The sequence below is a fragment of the Nerophis ophidion genome, linkage group LG17 (assembly GCF_033978795.1).
Source record: "Nerophis ophidion isolate RoL-2023_Sa linkage group LG17, RoL_Noph_v1.0, whole genome shotgun sequence".
Lineage (NCBI taxonomy): Eukaryota > Metazoa > Chordata > Actinopteri > Syngnathiformes > Syngnathidae > Nerophis > Nerophis ophidion.
The window spans coordinates 7,474,080-7,491,783 of record NC_084627.1 but is presented as its reverse complement, the minus strand read 5'-3'; the positions used below and the strand labels follow the sequence as shown (position 1 = coordinate 7,491,783).

Genomic DNA, 17,704 nt, shown 5'->3' with positions numbered 1-17,704 from the left:
CCACCTGCTGCACTTGATAGTAGTTACAGTGCCACCTGCTGCACTTGATAGTAGTTACAGTGCCACCTGCTGCACTTGATAATAGTTACAGTGCCACCTGCTGCACTTGATAGTAGTTACAGTGCCACCTGCTGCACTTGATAGTAGTTACAGTGCCACCTGCTGCACTTGATAATAGTTACAGTGCCACCTGCTGCACTTGATAATAGTTACAGTGCCACCTGCTACACTTGATAGTAGTTACAGTGCCACCTGCTGCACTTGATAGTAGTTACAGTGCCACCTGCTGCACTTGATAATAGTTACAGTGCCACCTGCTGCACTTGATAGTAGTTACAGTGCCACCTGCTGCACTTGATAGTAGTTACAGTGCCACCTGCTGCACTTGATAGTAGTTACAGTGCCACCTGCTGCACTTGATAGTAGTTACAGTGCCACCTGCTGCACTTGATAGTAGTTACAGTGCCACCTGCTGCACTTGATAATAGTTACAGTGCCACCTGCTGCACTTGATAGTAGTTACAGTGCCACCTGCTGCACTTGATAGTAGTTACAGTGCCACCTGCTGCACTTGATAGTAGTTACAGCGCCACCTGCTGCACTTGATAGTAGTTACAGTGCCACCTGCTGCACTTGATAGTAGTTACAGTGCCACCTGCTGCACTTGATAGTAGTTACAGTGCCACCTGCTGCACTTGATAGTAGTTACAGTGCCACCTGCTGTACTTGATAGTAGTTACAGTGCCACCTGCTGCACTTGATAGTAGTTACAGTGCCACCTGCTGCACTTGATAGTAGTTACAGTGCCACCTGCTGCACTTGATAATAGTTACAGTGCCACCTGCTGTACTTGATAGTAGTTACAGCACCACCTGCTGCACTTGATAGTAGTTACAGTGCCACCTGCTGCACTTGATAGTAGTTACAGTGCCACCTGCTGCACTTGATAGTAGTTACAGTGCCACCTGCTGCACTTGATAGTAGTTACAGTGCCACCTGCTGCACTTGATAATAGTTACAGTGCCACCTGCTGCACTTGATAATAGTTACAGTGCCACCTGCTGCACTTGATAGTAGTTACAGCACCACCTGCTGCACTTGATAGTAGTTACAGTGCCACCTGCTGCACTTGATAGTAGTTAGAGTGCCACCTGCTGCACTTGATAGTAGTTACAGTGCCACCTGCTGCACTTGATAGTAGTTACAGTGCCACCTGCTGCACTTGATAGTAGTTACAGTGCCACCTGCTGCACTTGATAGTAGCTACAGTGCCACCTGCTGCACTTGATAGTAGTTACAGTGCCACCTGCTGCACTTGATAATAGTTACAGTGCCACCTGCTGCACTTGATAGTAGTTACAGTGCCACCTGCTGCACTTGATAGTAGTTACAGTGCCACCTGCTGCACTTGATAGTAGTTACAGTGCCACCTGCTGCACTTGATAGTAGTTACAGTGCCACCTGCTGCACTTGATAGTAGTTACAGCACCACCTGCTGCACTTGATAGTAGTTACAGTGCCACCTGCTGCACTTGATAGTAGTTACAGTGCCACCTGCTGCACTTGATAGTAGTTACAGTGCCACCTGCTGCACTTGATAGTAGTTACAGTGCCACCTGCTGCACTTGATAGTAGTTACAGTGCCACCTGCTGCACTTGATAGTAGTTACAGTGCCACCTGCTGCACTTGATAGTAGTTACAGTGCCACCTGCTGCACTTGATAGTAGTTACAGTGCCACCTGCTGCACTTGATAGTAGTTACAGTGCCACCTGCTGCACTTGATAGTAGTTACAGTGCAACCTGCCACACCTGACAGTGGTTGCAGCGCCACCTGCTGCACCTGAAGGTGGTTACGGTGCCACCTGTCGAACATGACAGTGGTTACAGTGCCACCTGTCGAACCTGACAGTGGTTACAGTGCCACCTGCCACACCTGACAGTGGTTACAGTGCCACCTGTCGAACATGACAGTGGTTACAGTGCCACCTGCCACACCTGAAGGTGGTTACAGTGCCACCTGTCGAACATGACAGTGGTTACAGCGCCACCTGCCGCACCTGACAGTGGTTACAGCGCCACCTGCCGCACCTGACGGTGGTTACAGCGCCACCTGCCACACCTGACAGTGGGTACAGCGCCACCTGCCACACCTGACGGTGGTTACAGTGCCACCTGCCACACCTGACGGTGGTTACAGTGCCACCTGCCACACCTGAAGGTGGTTACAGTGCCACCTGTCGCACATGACAGTGGGTACAGTGCCACCTGTCGAACATGACAGTGGTTACAGCGCCACCTGCCACACCTGACGGTGGGTACAGCGCCACCTGTCACACCTGACGGTGGGTACAGTGCCACCTGCCACACCTGACGGTGGGTACAGCGCCACCTGTCACACCTGACGGTGGGTACAGTGCCACCTGCCACACCTGAAGGTGGGTACAGTGCCACCTGTCGAACATGACAGTGGTTACAGCGCCACCTGCCACACCTGACGGTGGGTACAGTGCCACCTGCCACACCTGACGGTGGGTACAGCGCCACCTGTCGAACATGACAGTGGGTACAGTGCCACCTGCCACACCTGACGGTGGGTACAGCGCCACCTGTCGAACATGACAGTGGGTACAGTGCCACCTGCCACACCTGACGGTGGTTACAGTGCCACCTGCCACACCTGACGGTGGGTACAGCGCCACCTGCCACACCTGACGGTGGGTACAGCGCCACCTGCCACACCTGACGGTGGGTACAGCGCCACCTTCTGCACGTGTCTTTTGATGACTTTTACTCTTGGATGCTTGGTGAGCGAGAGGAAGTCAGTAAATAGAAGTCAGGAGAAAAAGGCTGACACGGCGTTCCCGTCTTCACAGCTCGAGTCTCGACGTTCCGCTTACTTCCCTGAGGAGCTCGAACACGAGGAATAAATCTGCAGTGCGCTCATGCATTATTCCTCCTCCTCACTCCTCCGCTTTTGCTCAAATGTCAGGCCTGTTTTTTCTCCCTGCTCCTGACATCCGAAAGGCTACGGCGGCGCCCAAAGTCTCCGGTGTGGCTGCGGACAAATGCCAGCGTGCTCGCCTGCTGCGCCCCGTGTCCGCCGTGGTCACGTGATGCCACGCGCTCCTCTCTGTCGCGGGCACTAATTGGACGTCCGTCATTGGACAGGAAGTCTGCGCCCTATGATTATTATTCACAGAGATGAGCAAGCTTTGACTTTCCAAAGAAGCAAATTGTCGTTAACCACCTCGGGGAGTTGAAATTAGCGACGCCCGAGGCTCATTTTCATTCTCCGACGTCGCTAATGGATTCATTTGAGAACAATGCGGCGTCCCCATTATGGACACTCCTTCCCCGTCTGGACTAAATGGATGCAGACGCTCTTCACGCTGCTGCAGCACACCAGGGACCCTTTTATTGTGAAGGGGCACACTTCTTCATTACGCACCAAAGATGAGATGATTTTATTGTGAAGGTGCAAACTTCTTTATTATGTACCAAAGATGAGATGATTTTATTGTGAAGGTGCAAACGTCTTCATTATGTACCAAAGATGAGATGATTTTATTGTGGAGGGGCAAACGTCTTCATTATGTACCAAAGATGAGATGATTTTATTGTGAAGGGGCAAACGTCTTCATTATGTACCAAAGATGAGATGATTTTATTGTGAAGGGGCAAACGTCTTCATTATGTACCAAAGATGAGATGATTTTATTGTGGAGGGGCAAACTTCTTCATTACGCAACAAAGACGAGATGCTTTTATTGCGAAAGCACAACCTTCTTCATTACTTACCAAAGATGAGATGATTTTATTGTGAAGGGGCAAACTTCTTAGTTACGCAACAAAGACGAGATGATTTTATTGTGAAGGGGCAAACTTCTTAGTTACACAACAAAGACGAGATGATTTTATTGTGAAGGTGCAAACTTCATTATGTACCAAAAATTTGATGATTTTATTGTGAAGGTGCAAACTTCATTATGTACCAAAAATTTGATGATTTTATTGTGAAGGGGCAAACTTCTTAGTTACGCAACAAAGACAAGATGATTTTATTGTGAAGGTGCAAACTTCTTCATTATGTACCAAAAATTAGATGATTTTATTGTGAAGGAGCAAACTTCTTAGTTACGCAACAAAGAGGAGATGATTTTATTGTGAAGGTGCAAACTTCTTCATTATGTACCAAAGATGAGAGGATTTTATTGTGAAGGAGCAAACTTCTTTATTATGTACCAAAGATGAGATTATTTTATTGTGAAGGAGCAAACTTCTTAGTTACGCAACAAAGACGAGATGATTTTATTGTGAAGGGGCAAACTTCTTAGTTACGCAACAAAGACGAGATGATTTTATTGTGAAGGGGCAAACTTCTTAGTTAGGCAACAAAGACGAGATGATTTTATTGTGAAGGGGCAAACTTCTTAGTTACGCAACAAAGACGAGATGACTTTATTGTGAAGGGGCAAACTTCTTCTATACGCAACAAAGATGAGCTGATTTTATTGTGAAGGTGCAAACTTCTTCATTATGTACCAAAAATTAGATGATTTTATTGTGAAGGAGCAAACTTCTTAATTACGCAACAAAGAGGAGATGATTTTATTGTGAAGGTGCAAACTTCTTCATTATGTACCAAAGATGAGATTATTTTATTGTGAAGGTGCAAACATCTTCATTATGTACCAAAGATGAGAGGATTTTATTGTGAAGGAGCAAACTTCTTTATTATGTACCAAAGATGAGATTATTTTATTGTGAAGGAGCAAACTTCTTAGTTACGCAACAAAGACGAGATGATTTTATTGTGAAGGGGCAAACTTCTTAGTTACGCAACAAAGACGAGATGATTTTATTGTGAAGGGGCAAACTTCTTAGTTAGGCAACAAAGACGAGATGATTTTATTGTGAAGGGGCAAACTTCTTAGTTACGCAACAAAGACGAGATGATTTTATTGTGAAGGGGCAAACTTCTTAGTTACGCAACAAAGACGAGATGATTTTATTGTGAAGGGGCAAACTTCTTAGTTACGCAACAAAGACGAGATGACTTTATTGTGAAGGGGCAAACTTCTTCTATACGCAACAAAGATGAGCTGATTTTATTGTGAAGGTGCAAACTTCTTCATTATGTACCAAAAATTAGATGATTTTATTGTGAAGGAGCAAACTTCTTAATTACGCAACAAAGAGGAGATGATTTTATTGTGAAGGTGCAAACTTCTTCATTATGTACCAAAGATGAGATTATTTTATTGTGAAGGTGCAAACATCTTCATTATGTACCAAAGATGAGAGGATTTTACTGTGAAGGAGCAAACTTCTTTATTATGTACCAAAGATGAGATTATTTTATTGTGAAGGAGCAAACTTCTTAGTTACGCAACAAAGACGAGATGATTTTATTGTGAAGGGGCAAACTTCTTAGTTACGCAACAAAGACGAGATGATTTTATTGTGAAGGGGCAAACTTCTTAGTTAGGCAACAAAGACGAGATGATTTTATTGTGAAGGGGCAAACTTCTTAGTTACGCAACAAAGACGAGATGACTTTATTGTGAAGGGGCAAACTTCTTCATTATGTACCAAAGATGAGATGATTTTATTGTGAAGGGGCAAACCTCATTATGTACCAATGAGGAGATGATTTTATTGTAAAGGAGCAAACTTCTTTATTATGTACCAAAGTTGAGATTATTTTATCGTGAAGGAGCAAACTTCTTAGTTACGCAACAAAGACGAGATGATTTTATTGTGAAGGGGCAAACTTCTTAGTTACGCAACAAAGACGAGATGATTTTATTGTGAAGGGGCAAACTTCTTAGTTAGGCAACAAAGACGAGATGATTTTATTGTGAAGGGGCAAACTTCTTAGTTACGCAACAAAGACGAGATGATTTTATTGTGAAGGGGCAAACTTCTTAGTTACGCAACAAAGACGAGATGATTTTATTGTGAAGGGGCAAACTTCTTAGTTACGCAACAAAGACGAGATGACTTTATTGTGAAGGGGCAAACTTCTTCTATACGCAACAAAGATGAGCTGATTTTATTGTGAAGGTGCAAACTTCTTCATTATGTACCAAAGATGAGATGATTTTATTGTGAAGGGGCAAACCTCATTATGTACCAATGAGGAGATGATTTTATTGTAAAGGCGCAAAATTTGTTATTACATACCAAAGTTAAAATACTTTTATTGTGAAGGCGCACACTTCTTCATTATGCACCAAAGATTAGTCAATTTTATTGTGGAGGTGGTCACTAATGGTTTTATTGTGAAGGTGCAAACTTCCTTATTACACACCAAAGATGAGATACTTTTATTGTGAAGGGGCACACTTCATTACGCACCAAAGACGAGTCGATTTTATTGTGAAGGTGGTCACTTCTCCATTATGCAATAAAGATGAGATGATTTTATTGTGAAAGGGCAAACTTCTTCATCACGCACCAAAGACTAGATGATTTTATTGTGAAGGTTTAAATCTTCTCATTACGCAAATAGGAGATCAATTTAATTGTGAAGGTGCAAACTTCTTCATTGCGCACCAAAGGTGAGTTGATTTTATTGTGAAGGTGCAAACGTCTTCACTATGCACCGAAAATTGGATGATTTTATTTTGAAGGTGCAAACTTCTTTTTTTTTAAATTAATTATTCATATAATAATTATATTTCAATATTGACATGACGAATCTTAACACGTCACGCTTCTTTCTCCTTCTATGAGCGGGCTAATGGGGGGGGGGGACTTTATTGTGTGTGTGTGTGTGTGTGTGTGTGTGTGTGTGTGTGTGTGTGTGTGTGTGTGTGTGTGTGTGTGTGTGTGTGTGTTCTTAGCATGGTCATTATGAAACACAGAGGGAGTCATAATTCAGAGAGGGCACCTGATTAAATCTTCATTACTGCAGCAATACGTGTGTGTGCGTGTGTGTGTGTGTGTATGTGTGTGTGTGTGTGTGTGTGTGTGTGTGTGTGTGTGTGTGTATGATAGAATAATGAGTGCAGTGGTAGTTAATACTCGTACAAAAGCCTGCAGTGTTCATGCCAGACCACTAGTTGGTGCTGTGGACTCCTGTGACAAGGTGTGATGGATGGATCACGGTCACCATGGCAACAAGCTGCTATTGGGTTGGATGGAAAAGGAACAGCGTGAAAGCGAGTGTTGTCTCCGTGGGACTCGAGTGACAAAAGTGCAAACTCACCCTCTTGTAGTCCTTGCCGAAGGTCTCGCTGAAACTGGATCCCAGGATCTCAAAGTGGACGTGAGAGTTGGCACCACTGTCCTTGAAGTCCATAGTCCCTGTCAGACCTGTGATGTTGCCCTGGACACAGTTAGACCTCCTTAAAGTCCATAGTCCCTGTCAGACCTGTGATGTTGCCCTGGACACAGTTAGACTTCTCTTAAAGTCCATAGTCCCTGTCAGACCTGTGATGTTGCCCTGGACACAGTTAGACCTCCTTAAAGTCCATAGTCCCTGTCAGACCTGTGATGTTGCCCTGGACACAGTTAGACCTCCTTAAAGTCCATAGTCCCTGTCAGACCTGTGATGTTGCCCTGGACACAGTTAGACTTCTCTTAAAGTCCATAGTCCCTGTCAGACCTGTGATGTTGCCCTGGACACAGTTAGACTTCTCTTAAAGTCCATAGTCCCTGTCAGACCTGTGATGTTGCCCTGGACACAGTTAGACCTCCTTAAAGTCCATAGTCCCTGTCAGACCTGTGATGTTGCCCTGGACACAGTTAGACCTCCTTAAAGTCCATAGTCCCTGTCAGACCTGTGATGTTGCCCTGGACACAGTTAGACCTCCTTAAAGTCCATAGTCCCTGTCAGACCTGTGATGTTGCCCTGGACACAGTTAGACTTCTCTTAAAGTCCATAGTCCCTGTCAGACCTGTGATGTTGCCCTGGACACAGTTAGACTTCTCTTAAAGTCCATAGTCCCTGTCAGACCTGTGATGTTGCCCTGGACACAGTTAGACTTCTCTTAAAGTCCATAGTCCCTGTCAGACCTGTGATGTTGCCCTGGACACAGTTAGACTTCTCTTAAAGTCCATAGTCCCTGTCAGACCTGTGATGTTGCCCTGGACACAGTTAGACCTCCTTAAAGTCCATAGTCCCTGTCAGACCTGTGATGTTGCCCTGGACACAGTTAGACTTCTCTTAAAGTCCATAGTCCCTGTCAGACCTGTGATGTTGCCCTGGACACAGTTAGACCTCCTTAAAGTCCATAGTCCCTGTCAGACCTGTGATGTTGCCCTGGACACAGTTAGACTTCTCTTAAAGTCCATAGTCCCTGTCAGACCTGTGATGTTGCCCTGGACACAGTTAGACTTCTCTTAAAGTCCATAGTCCCTGTCAGACCTGTGATGTTGCCCTGGACACAGTTAGACCTCCTTAAAGTCCATAGTCCCTGTCAGACCTGTGATGTTGCCCTGGACACAGTTAGACCTCCTTAAAGTCCATAGTCCCTGTCAGACCTGTGATGTTGCCCTGGACACAGTTAGACCTCCTTAAAGTCCATAGTCCCTGTCAGACCTGTGATGTTGCCCTGGACACAGTTAGACTTCTCTTAAAGTCCATAGTCCCTGTCAGACCTGTGATGTTGCCCTGGACACAGTTAGACTTCTCTTAAAGTCCATAGTCCCTGTCAGACCTGTGATGTTGCCCTGGACACAGTTAGACCTCCTTAAAGTCCATAGTCCCTGTCAGACCTGTGATGTTGCCCTGGACACAGTTAGACTTCTCTTAAAGTCCATAGTCCCTGTCAGACCTGTGATGTTGCCCTGGACACAGTTAGACCTCCTTAAAGTCCATAGTCCCTGTCAGACCTGTGATGTTGCCCTGGACACAGTTAGACCTCCTTAAAGTCCATAGTCCCTGTCAGACCTGTGATGTTGCCCTGGACACAGTTAGACCTCCTTAAAGTCCATAGTCCCTGTCAGACCTGTGATGTTGCCCTGGACACAGTTAGACTTCTCTTAAAGTCCATAGTCCCTGTCAGACCTGTGATGTTGCCCTGGACACAGTTAGACTTCTCTTAAAGTCCATAGTCCCTGTCAGACCTGTGATGTTGCCCTGGACACAGTTAGACTTCTCTTAAAGTCCATAGTCCCTGTCAGACCTGTGATGTTGCCCTGGACACAGTTAGACCTCCTTTAAGTCCATAGTCCCTGTCAGACCTGTGATGTTGCCCTGGACACAGTTAGACTTCTCTTAAAGTCCATAGTCCCTGTCAGACCTGTGATGTTGCCCTGGACACAGTTAGACTTCTCTTAAAGTCCATAGTCCCTGTCAGACCTGTGATGTTGCCCTGGACACAGTTAGACTTCTCTTAAAGTCCATAGTCCCTGTCAGACCTGTGATGTTGCCCTGGACACAGTTAGACTTCTCTTAAAGTCCATAGTCCCTGTCAGACCTGTGATGTTGCCCTGGACACAGTTAGACTTCTCTTAAAGTCCATAGTCCCTGTCAGACCTGTGATGTTGCCCTGGACACAGTTAGACTTCTCTTAAAGTCCATAGTCCCTGTCAGACCTGTGATGTTGCCCTGGACACAGTTAGACTTCTCTTAAAGTCCATAGTCCCTGTCAGACCTGTGATGTTGCCCTGGACACAGTTAGACTTCTCTTAAAGTCCATAGTCCCTGTCAGACCTGTGATGTTGCCCTGGACACAGTTAGACCTCCTTAAAGTCCATAGTCCCTGTCAGACCTGTGATGTTGCCCTGGACACAGTTAGACCTCCTTAAAGTCCATAGTCCCTGTCAGACCTGTGATGTTGCCCTGGACACAGTTAGACCTCCTTAAAGTCCATAGTCCCTGTCAGACCTGTGATGTTGCCCTGGACACAGTTAGACTTCTCTTAAAGTCCATAGTCCCTGTCAGACCTGTGATGTTGCCCTGGACACAGTTAGACCTCCTTAAAGTCCATAGTCCCTGTCAGACCTGTGATGTTGCCCTGGACACAGTTAGACCTCCTTAAAGTCCATAGTCCCTGTCAGACCTGTGATGTTGCCCTGGACACAGTTAGACTTCTCTTAAAGTCCATAGTCCCTGTCAGACCTGTGATGTTGCCCTGGACACAGTTAGACCTCCTTAAAGTCCATAGTCCCTGTCAGACCTGTGATGTTGCCCTGGACACAATTAGACTTCTCTTAAAGTCCATAGTCCCTGTCAGACCTGTGATGTTGCCCTGGACACAGTTAGACCTCCTTAAAGTCCATAGTCCCTGTCAGACCTGTGATGTTGCCCTGGACACAGTTAGACCTCCTTAAAGTCCATAGTCCCTGTCAGACCTGTGATGTTGCCCTGGACACAGTTAGACTTCTCTTAAAGTCCATAGTCCCTGTCAGACCTGTGATGTTGCCCTGGACACAGTTAGACCTCCTTAAAGTCCATAGTCCCTGTCAGACCTGTGATGTTGCCCTGGACACAGTTAGACTTCTCTTAAAGTCCATAGTCCCTGTCAGACCTGTGATGTTGCCCTGGACACAGTTAGACTTCTCTTAAAGTCCATAGTCCCTGTCAGACCTGTGATGTTGCCCTGGACACAGTTAGACCTCCTTAAAGTCCATAGTCCCTGTCAGACCTGTGATGTTGCCCTGGACACAGTTAGACCTCCTTAAAGTCCATAGTCCCTGTCAGACCTGTGATGTTGCCCTGGACACAGTTAGACCTCCTTAAAGTCCATAGTCCCTGTCAGACCTGTGATGTTGCCCTGGACACAGTTAGACCTCCTTAAAGTCCATAGTCCCTGTCAGACCTGTGATGTTGCCCTGGACACAGTTAGACCTCCTTAAAGTCCATAGTCCCTGTCAGACCTGTGATGTTGCCCTGGACACAGTTAGACTTCTCTTAAAGTCCATAGTCCCTGTCAGACCTGTGATGTTGCCCTGGACACAGTTAGACCTCCTTAAAGTCCATAGTCCCTGTCAGACCTGTGATGTTGCCCTGGACACAGTTAGACTTCTCTTAAAGTCCATAGTCCCTGTCAGACCTGTGATGTTGCCCTGGACACAGTTAGACCTCCTTAAAGTCCATAGTCCCTGTCAGACCTGTGATGTTGCCCTGGACACAGTTAGACTTCTCTTAAAGTCCATAGTCCCTGTCAGACCTGTGATGTTGCCCTGGACACAGTTAGACCTCCTTAAAGTCCATAGTCCCTGTCAGACCTGTGATGTTGCCCTGGACACAGTTAGACTTCTCTTAAAGTCCATAGTCCCTGTCAGACCTGTGATGTTGCCCTGGACACAGTTAGACTTCTCTTAAAGTCCATAGTCCCTGTCAGACCTGTGATGTTGCCCTGGACACAGTTAGACCTCCTTAAAGTCCATAGTCCCTGTCAGACCTGTGATGTTGCCCTGGACACAGTTAGACTTCTCTTAAAGTCCATAGTCCCTGTCAGACCTGTGATGTTGCCCTGGACACAGTTAGACTTCTCTTAAAGTCCATAGTCCCTGTCAGACCTGTGATGTTGCCCTGGACACAGTTAGACCTCCTTAAAGTCCATAGTCCCTGTCAGACCTGTGATGTTGCCCTGGACACAGTTAGACTTCTCTTAAAGTCCATAGTCCCTGTCAGACCTGTGATGTTGCCCTGGACACAGTTAGACCTCCTTAAAGTCCATAGTCCCTGTCAGACCTGTGATGTTGCCCTGGACACAGTTAGACTTCTCTTAAAGTCCATAGTCCCTGTCAGACCTGTGATGTTGCCCTGGACACAGTTAGACCTCCTTAAAGTCCATAGTCCCTGTCAGACCTGTGATGTTGCCCTGGACACAGTTAGACCTCCTTAAAGTCCATAGTCCCTGTCAGACCTGTGATGTTGCCCTGGACACAGTTAGACTTCTCTTAAAGTCCATAGTCCCTGTCAGACCTGTGATGTTGCCCTGGACACAGTTAGACCTCCTTAAAGTCCATAGTCCCTGTCAGACCTGTGATGTTGCCCTGGACACAGTTAGACCTCCTTAAAGTCCATAGTCCCTGTCAGACCTGTGATGTTGCCCTGGACACAGTTAGACCTCCTTAAAGTCCATAGTCCCTGTCAGACCTGTGATGTTGCGATGGACACAGTTAGACCTCCTTAAAGTCCATAGTCCCTGTCAGACCTGTGATGTTGCCCTGGACACAGTTAGACCTCCTTAAAGTCCATAGTCCCTGTCAGACCTGTGATGTTGCCCTGGACACAGTTAGACTTCTCTTAAAGTCCATAGTCCCTGTCAGACCTGTGATGTTGCCCTGGACACAGTTAGACTTCTCTTAAAGTCCATAGTCCCTGTCAGACCTGTGATGTTGCCCTGGACACAGTTAGACCTCCTTAAAGTCCATAGTCCCTGTCAGACCTGTGATGTTGCCCTGGACACAGTTAGACTTCTCTTAAAGTCCATAGTCCCTGTCAGACCTGTGATGTTGCCCTGGACACAGTTAGACTTCTCTTAAAGTCCATAGTCCCTGTCAGACCTGTGATGTTGCCCTGGACACAGTTAGACCTCCTTAAAGTCCATAGTCCCTGTCAGACCTGTGATGTTGCCCTGGACACAGTTAGACCTCCTTAAAGTCCATAGTCCCTGTCAGACCTGTGATGTTGCCCTGGACACAGTTAGACCTCCTTAAAGTCCATAGTCCCTGTCAGACCTGTGATGTTGCCCTGGACACAGTTAGACTTCTCTTAAAGTCCATAGTCCCTGTCAGACCTGTGATGTTGCCCTGGACACAGTTAGACTTCTCTTAAAGTCCATAGTCCCTGTCAGACCTGTGATGTTGCCCTGGACACAGTTAGACCTCCTTAAAGTCCATAGTCCCTGTCAGACCTGTGATGTTGCCCTGGACACAGTTAGACTTCTCTTAAAGTCCATAGTCCCTGTCAGACCTGTGATGTTGCCCTGGACACAGTTAGACCTCCTTAAAGTCCATAGTCCCTGTCAGACCTGTGATGTTGCCCTGGACACAGTTAGACTTCTCTTAAAGTCCATAGTCCCTGTCAGACCTGTGATGTTGCCCTGGACACAGTTAGACCTCCTTAAAGTCCATAGTCCCTGTCAGACCTGTGATGTTGCCCTGGACACAGTTAGACTTCTCTTGAAGTCCATAGTCCCTGTCAGACCTGTGATGTTGCCCTGGACACAGTTAGACTTCTCTTAAAGTCCATAGTCCCTGTCAGACCTGTGATGTTGCCCTGGACACAGTTAGACCTCCTTAAAGTCCATAGTCCCTGTCAGACCTGTGATGTTGCCCTGGACACAGTTAGACTTCTCTTAAAGTCCATAGTCCCTGTCAGACCTGTGATGTTGCCCTGGACACAGTTAGACCTCCTTAAAGTCCATAGTCCCTGTCAGACCTGTGATGTTGCCCTGGACACAGTTAGACCTCCTTAAAGTCCATAGTCCCTGTCAGACCTGTGATGTTGCCCTGGACACAGTTAGACTTCTCTTAAAGTCCATAGTCCCTGTCAGACCTGTGATGTTGCCCTGGACACAGTTAGACTTCTCTTAAAGTCCATAGTCCCTGTCAGACCTGTGATGTTGCCCTGGACACAGTTAGACTTCTCTTAAAGTCCATAGTCCCTGTCAGACCTGTGATGTTGCCCTGGACACAGTTAGACTTCTCTTAAAGTCCATAGTCCCTGTCAGACCTGTGATGTTGCCCTGGACACAGTTAGACCTCCTTAAAGTCCATAGTCCCTGTCAGACCTGTGATGTTGCCCTGGACACAGTTAGACTTCTCTTAAAGTCCATAGTCCCTGTCAGACCTGTGATGTTGCCCTGGACACAGTTAGACCTCCTTAAAGTCCATAGTCCCTGTCAGACCTGTGATGTTGCCCTGGACACAGTTAGACCTCCTTAAAGTCCATAGTCCCTGTCAGACCTGTGATGTTGCCCTGGACACAGTTAGACTTCTCTTAAAGTCCATAGTCCCTGTCAGACCTGTGATGTTGCCCTGGACACAGTTAGACCTCCTTAAAGTCCATAGTCCCTGTCAGACCTGTGATGTTGCCCTGGACACAGTTAGACCTCCTTAAAGTCCATAGTCCCTGTCAGACCTGTGATGTTGCCCTGGACACAGTTAGACCTCCTTAAAGTCCATAGTCCCTGTCAGACCTGTGATGTTGCCCTGGACACAGTTAGACCTCCTTAAAGTCCATAGTCCCTGTCAGACCTGTGATGTTGCCCTGGACACAGTTAGACCTCCTTAAAGTCCATAGTCCCTGTCAGACCTGTGATGTTGCCCTGGACACAGTTAGACTTCTCTTAAAGTCCATAGTCCCTGTCAGACCTGTGATGTTGCCCTGGACACAGTTAGACTTCTCTTAAAGTCCATAGTCCCTGTCAGACCTGTGATGTTGCCCTGGACACAGTTAGACCTCCTTAAAGTCCATAGTCCCTGTCAGACCTGTGATGTTGCCCTGGACACAGTTAGACCTCCTTAAAGTCCATAGTCCCTGTCAGACCTGTGATGTTGCCCTGGACACAGTTAGACCTCCTTAAAGTCCATAGTCCCTGTCAGACCTGTGATGTTGCCCTGGACACAGTTAGACTTCTCTTAAAGTCCATAGTCCCTGTCAGACCTGTGATGTTGCCCTGGACACAGTTAGACTTCTCTTAAAGTCCATAGTCCCTGTCAGACCTGTGATGTTGCCCTGGACACAGTTAGACTTCTCTTAAAGTCCATAGTCCCTGTCAGACCTGTGATGTTGCCCTGGACACAGTTAGACTTCTCTTAAAGTCCATAGTCCCTGTCAGACCTGTGATGTTGCCCTGGACACAGTTAGACCTCCTTAAAGTCCATAGTCCCTGTCAGACCTGTGATGTTGCCCTGGACACAGTTAGACTTCTCTTAAAGTCCATAGTCCCTGTCAGACCTGTGATGTTGCCCTGGACACAGTTAGACTTCTCTTAAAGTCCATAGTCCCTGTCAGACCTGTGATGTTGCCCTGGACACAGTTAGACTTCTCTTAAAGTCCATGCTAACACACCAATGCTATCATCATGATGCTAACACACTCATTCTGATGCCAACAACTTGATGCTATCATTGTGATGCTAACATCCCAAAGCTATTATCACAATGCTAACAATCCGATGCTTTCACTATAACGCTAACACCCCAGTGCTATCATTGTTATGCTAACACTCTTATGCTATCATCGTGATGCTAACACCCTGTTGCTAGCACTCTCATGCCAACAACCCAATACTAATAACATATTGCTAACACCCTGATGCTATCAATTGCGATGCTACCGCCCTGTTGCTATCACTATTATGCTATCAACCAATGCTAGTAACATAATGCCGACACTCTGATGCTATCACCGTGATGCTAACACTCTGTTGCTAGCACTATCATGCTAACAACCCTTTGCTAATGCTATGCTAATAAGATAATGCTGAAAGCCAGATGCTATCATTGTGATGCTAACATCCCAAAGCTATTATCACAATGCTAACAATCCGATGCTTTCACTATAACGCTAACACCCCAGTGCTATCATTGTTATGCTAACACCCTGTTGCTAGCACTCTCATGCCAACAACCCAATACTAATAACATATTGCTAACACCCTGATGCTATCAATTGCGATGCTACCGCCCTGTTGCTATCACTATTATGCTATCAACCAATGCTAGTAACATAATGCCGACACTCTGATGCTATCACCGTGATGCTAACACTCTGTTGCTAGCACTATCATGCTAACAACCCTTTGCTAATGCTATGCTAATAAGATAATGCTGAAAGCCAGATGCTATCATGGTGATGTTAACACCCTGATGCTATCAATTGCGATGCTACCGCCCTGTTGCTATCACTATTATGCTATCAACCAATGCTAGTAACATAATGCCGACACTCTGATGCTATCACCGTGATGCTAACACTCTGTTGCTAGCACTATCATGCTAACAACCCTTTGCTAATGCTATGCTAATAAGATAATGCTGAAAGCCAGATGCTATCATGGTGATGCTAACACCCTGATGCTATCAATTGCGATGCTACCGCCCTGTTGCTAACACTATTATGCTATCAACCAATGCTAGTAACATAATGCCGACACTCTGATGCTATCACCGTGATGCTAACACTCTGTTGCTAGCACTATCATGCTAACAACCCTTTGCTAATGCTATGCTAATAAGATAATGCTGGTGATGCTAACACTCTGATGCTATCAAACACAAGGTCCTCCAGTGATCTCCAGCGCGTGGAAGTTTGCTGGCAGCCGGCGTGGAAAGGCCAGAGAAAAATGACATTTCATGGCTGTCATTAGTTGCAGCAGCAGCTCGACAGCAGCAGCGCGACAGCCGCCGTAAAAAAGAAAATACTTCTCCTGTCAGCAGCAAAGGTCGCAGCGGCTGTCAGCGAGCGGGAAGAACATTCTAGCAAATGTTTGCCTTCCGTGTGGCGTCGCTGAAGCCTGCAGTGGCTCCTCCCACTTTCACTGGCAAACATGCTAACTTAGCCTTCTACTGGCGTACATGCTAGCACCTTCTAGCATGTCCACCAGTTACAGGTGTGGCTCCTGACTGTCAACCAGTTGCAGGTGTGTCTCCTGATTGTCAACCAGTTGCAGGTGTGTCTCCTGATTGCCAACCGGGTGCAGGTGTGTCTCCTGATTGTCAACGAGTTGCAGGTGTGTCTCCTGATTGTCAACCAGTTGCAGGTGTGTCTCCTGATTGTCAACCGGGTGCAGGTGTGTCTCCTGATTGTCAACGAGTTGCAGGTGTGTCTCCTGATTGTCAACCAGTTGCAGGTGTGTCTCTTTATTGTCAACCGGGTGCAGGTGTGTCTCCTGATTGTCAACCAGTTGCAGGTGTGTCTCCTGATTGTCAACCAGTTACAGGTGTGTCTCCTGATTGTCAACCAGTTACAGGTGTGTTTCCTTATTGTCAACTAGTTGCAGGTGTGTCTCCTGACTGTCAACCAGTTGCAGGTGTGTCTCCGGATTGTCAACCAGGAGCAGGTCTGTCTTTTGACTATCAACCAGTTACAAGTGTGTCTCCTAATTGTCAACCAGTTGCAGGTGTGTCTCTTGATATGTCTCCTGATTGTCAACCAGGAGCAGATGTGTTTTCTCATTGTCAACCAGTTACAGGTGTGTCTCCTGATTGTCAACCAGTTACAGGTGTGTCTCCTGATTTTTAAATAGTTACAGGTGTCTCTCCTAATTTTTAACCTGGAGCAGGCGTGTCTCCTGATTGTCAACCAGCTGCAGGTGTGTCTCCTGATTGTCAACCAGTTACAGTTGTGTCTCCGAATTGTCAACCAGGAGCAGGTCTGTCTTTTGACTATCAACCAGTTATAGGTGTGTCTCCTGATTGTCAACCAGTTGCAGGTGTGTCTCCTGACTGTCAACCAGTTACAGGTGTGTCTCCTGACTGTCAACCAGTTACAGGTGTGTCTCCTGACTGTCAACCAGTTACAGGTGTGTCTCCTGACTGTCAACCAGTTACAGGTGTGTCTCCTGACTGTCAACCAGTTGCAGGTGTGTCTCCTGATTATCAAGCAGTTACAGGAGGTGCTTGAGGTACCAGTTGGCAGGTAGCGGGGGTGGTGAAGGAGCACGCACACACGCACCTTCTGGATGGTCTCCAGCATGGACCAGCCTCCGTTCCACGGCTTGGTGGACTTCCTGATGCAGTTGAGACTGGCCATGCTGTGCCACTTCCTGTCCTCCAGCTTCCTGTAGAAG

The 17,704-nt window shown here is 46.6% G+C and overlaps 1 protein-coding gene across 5 annotated transcripts in view; it reads right to left on the bottom strand.

Annotated features, from left to right (window-relative positions):
• LOC133535933 (glutamate receptor ionotropic, delta-1-like) overlaps window positions 1-17,704 on the bottom strand; it is a 198,467-nt gene that overhangs the window by 30,270 nt on the left and 150,493 nt on the right. For all 5 annotated transcript variants that reach the window (XM_061875999.1, XM_061876002.1, XM_061876001.1 and 2 more), the window contains exons 7-8: window positions 17,590-17,704; window positions 7,216-7,335 (exon numbers count right to left, since the gene is read on the bottom strand). The exon at window positions 17,590-17,704 is cut by the window's right edge and continues 47 nt beyond it. In XM_061875999.1, coding sequence (XP_061731983.1) covers window positions 7,216-7,335; window positions 17,590-17,704 — 235 coding nt within the window. The remainder of the gene's footprint in view (window positions 1-7,215; window positions 7,336-17,589) is intronic.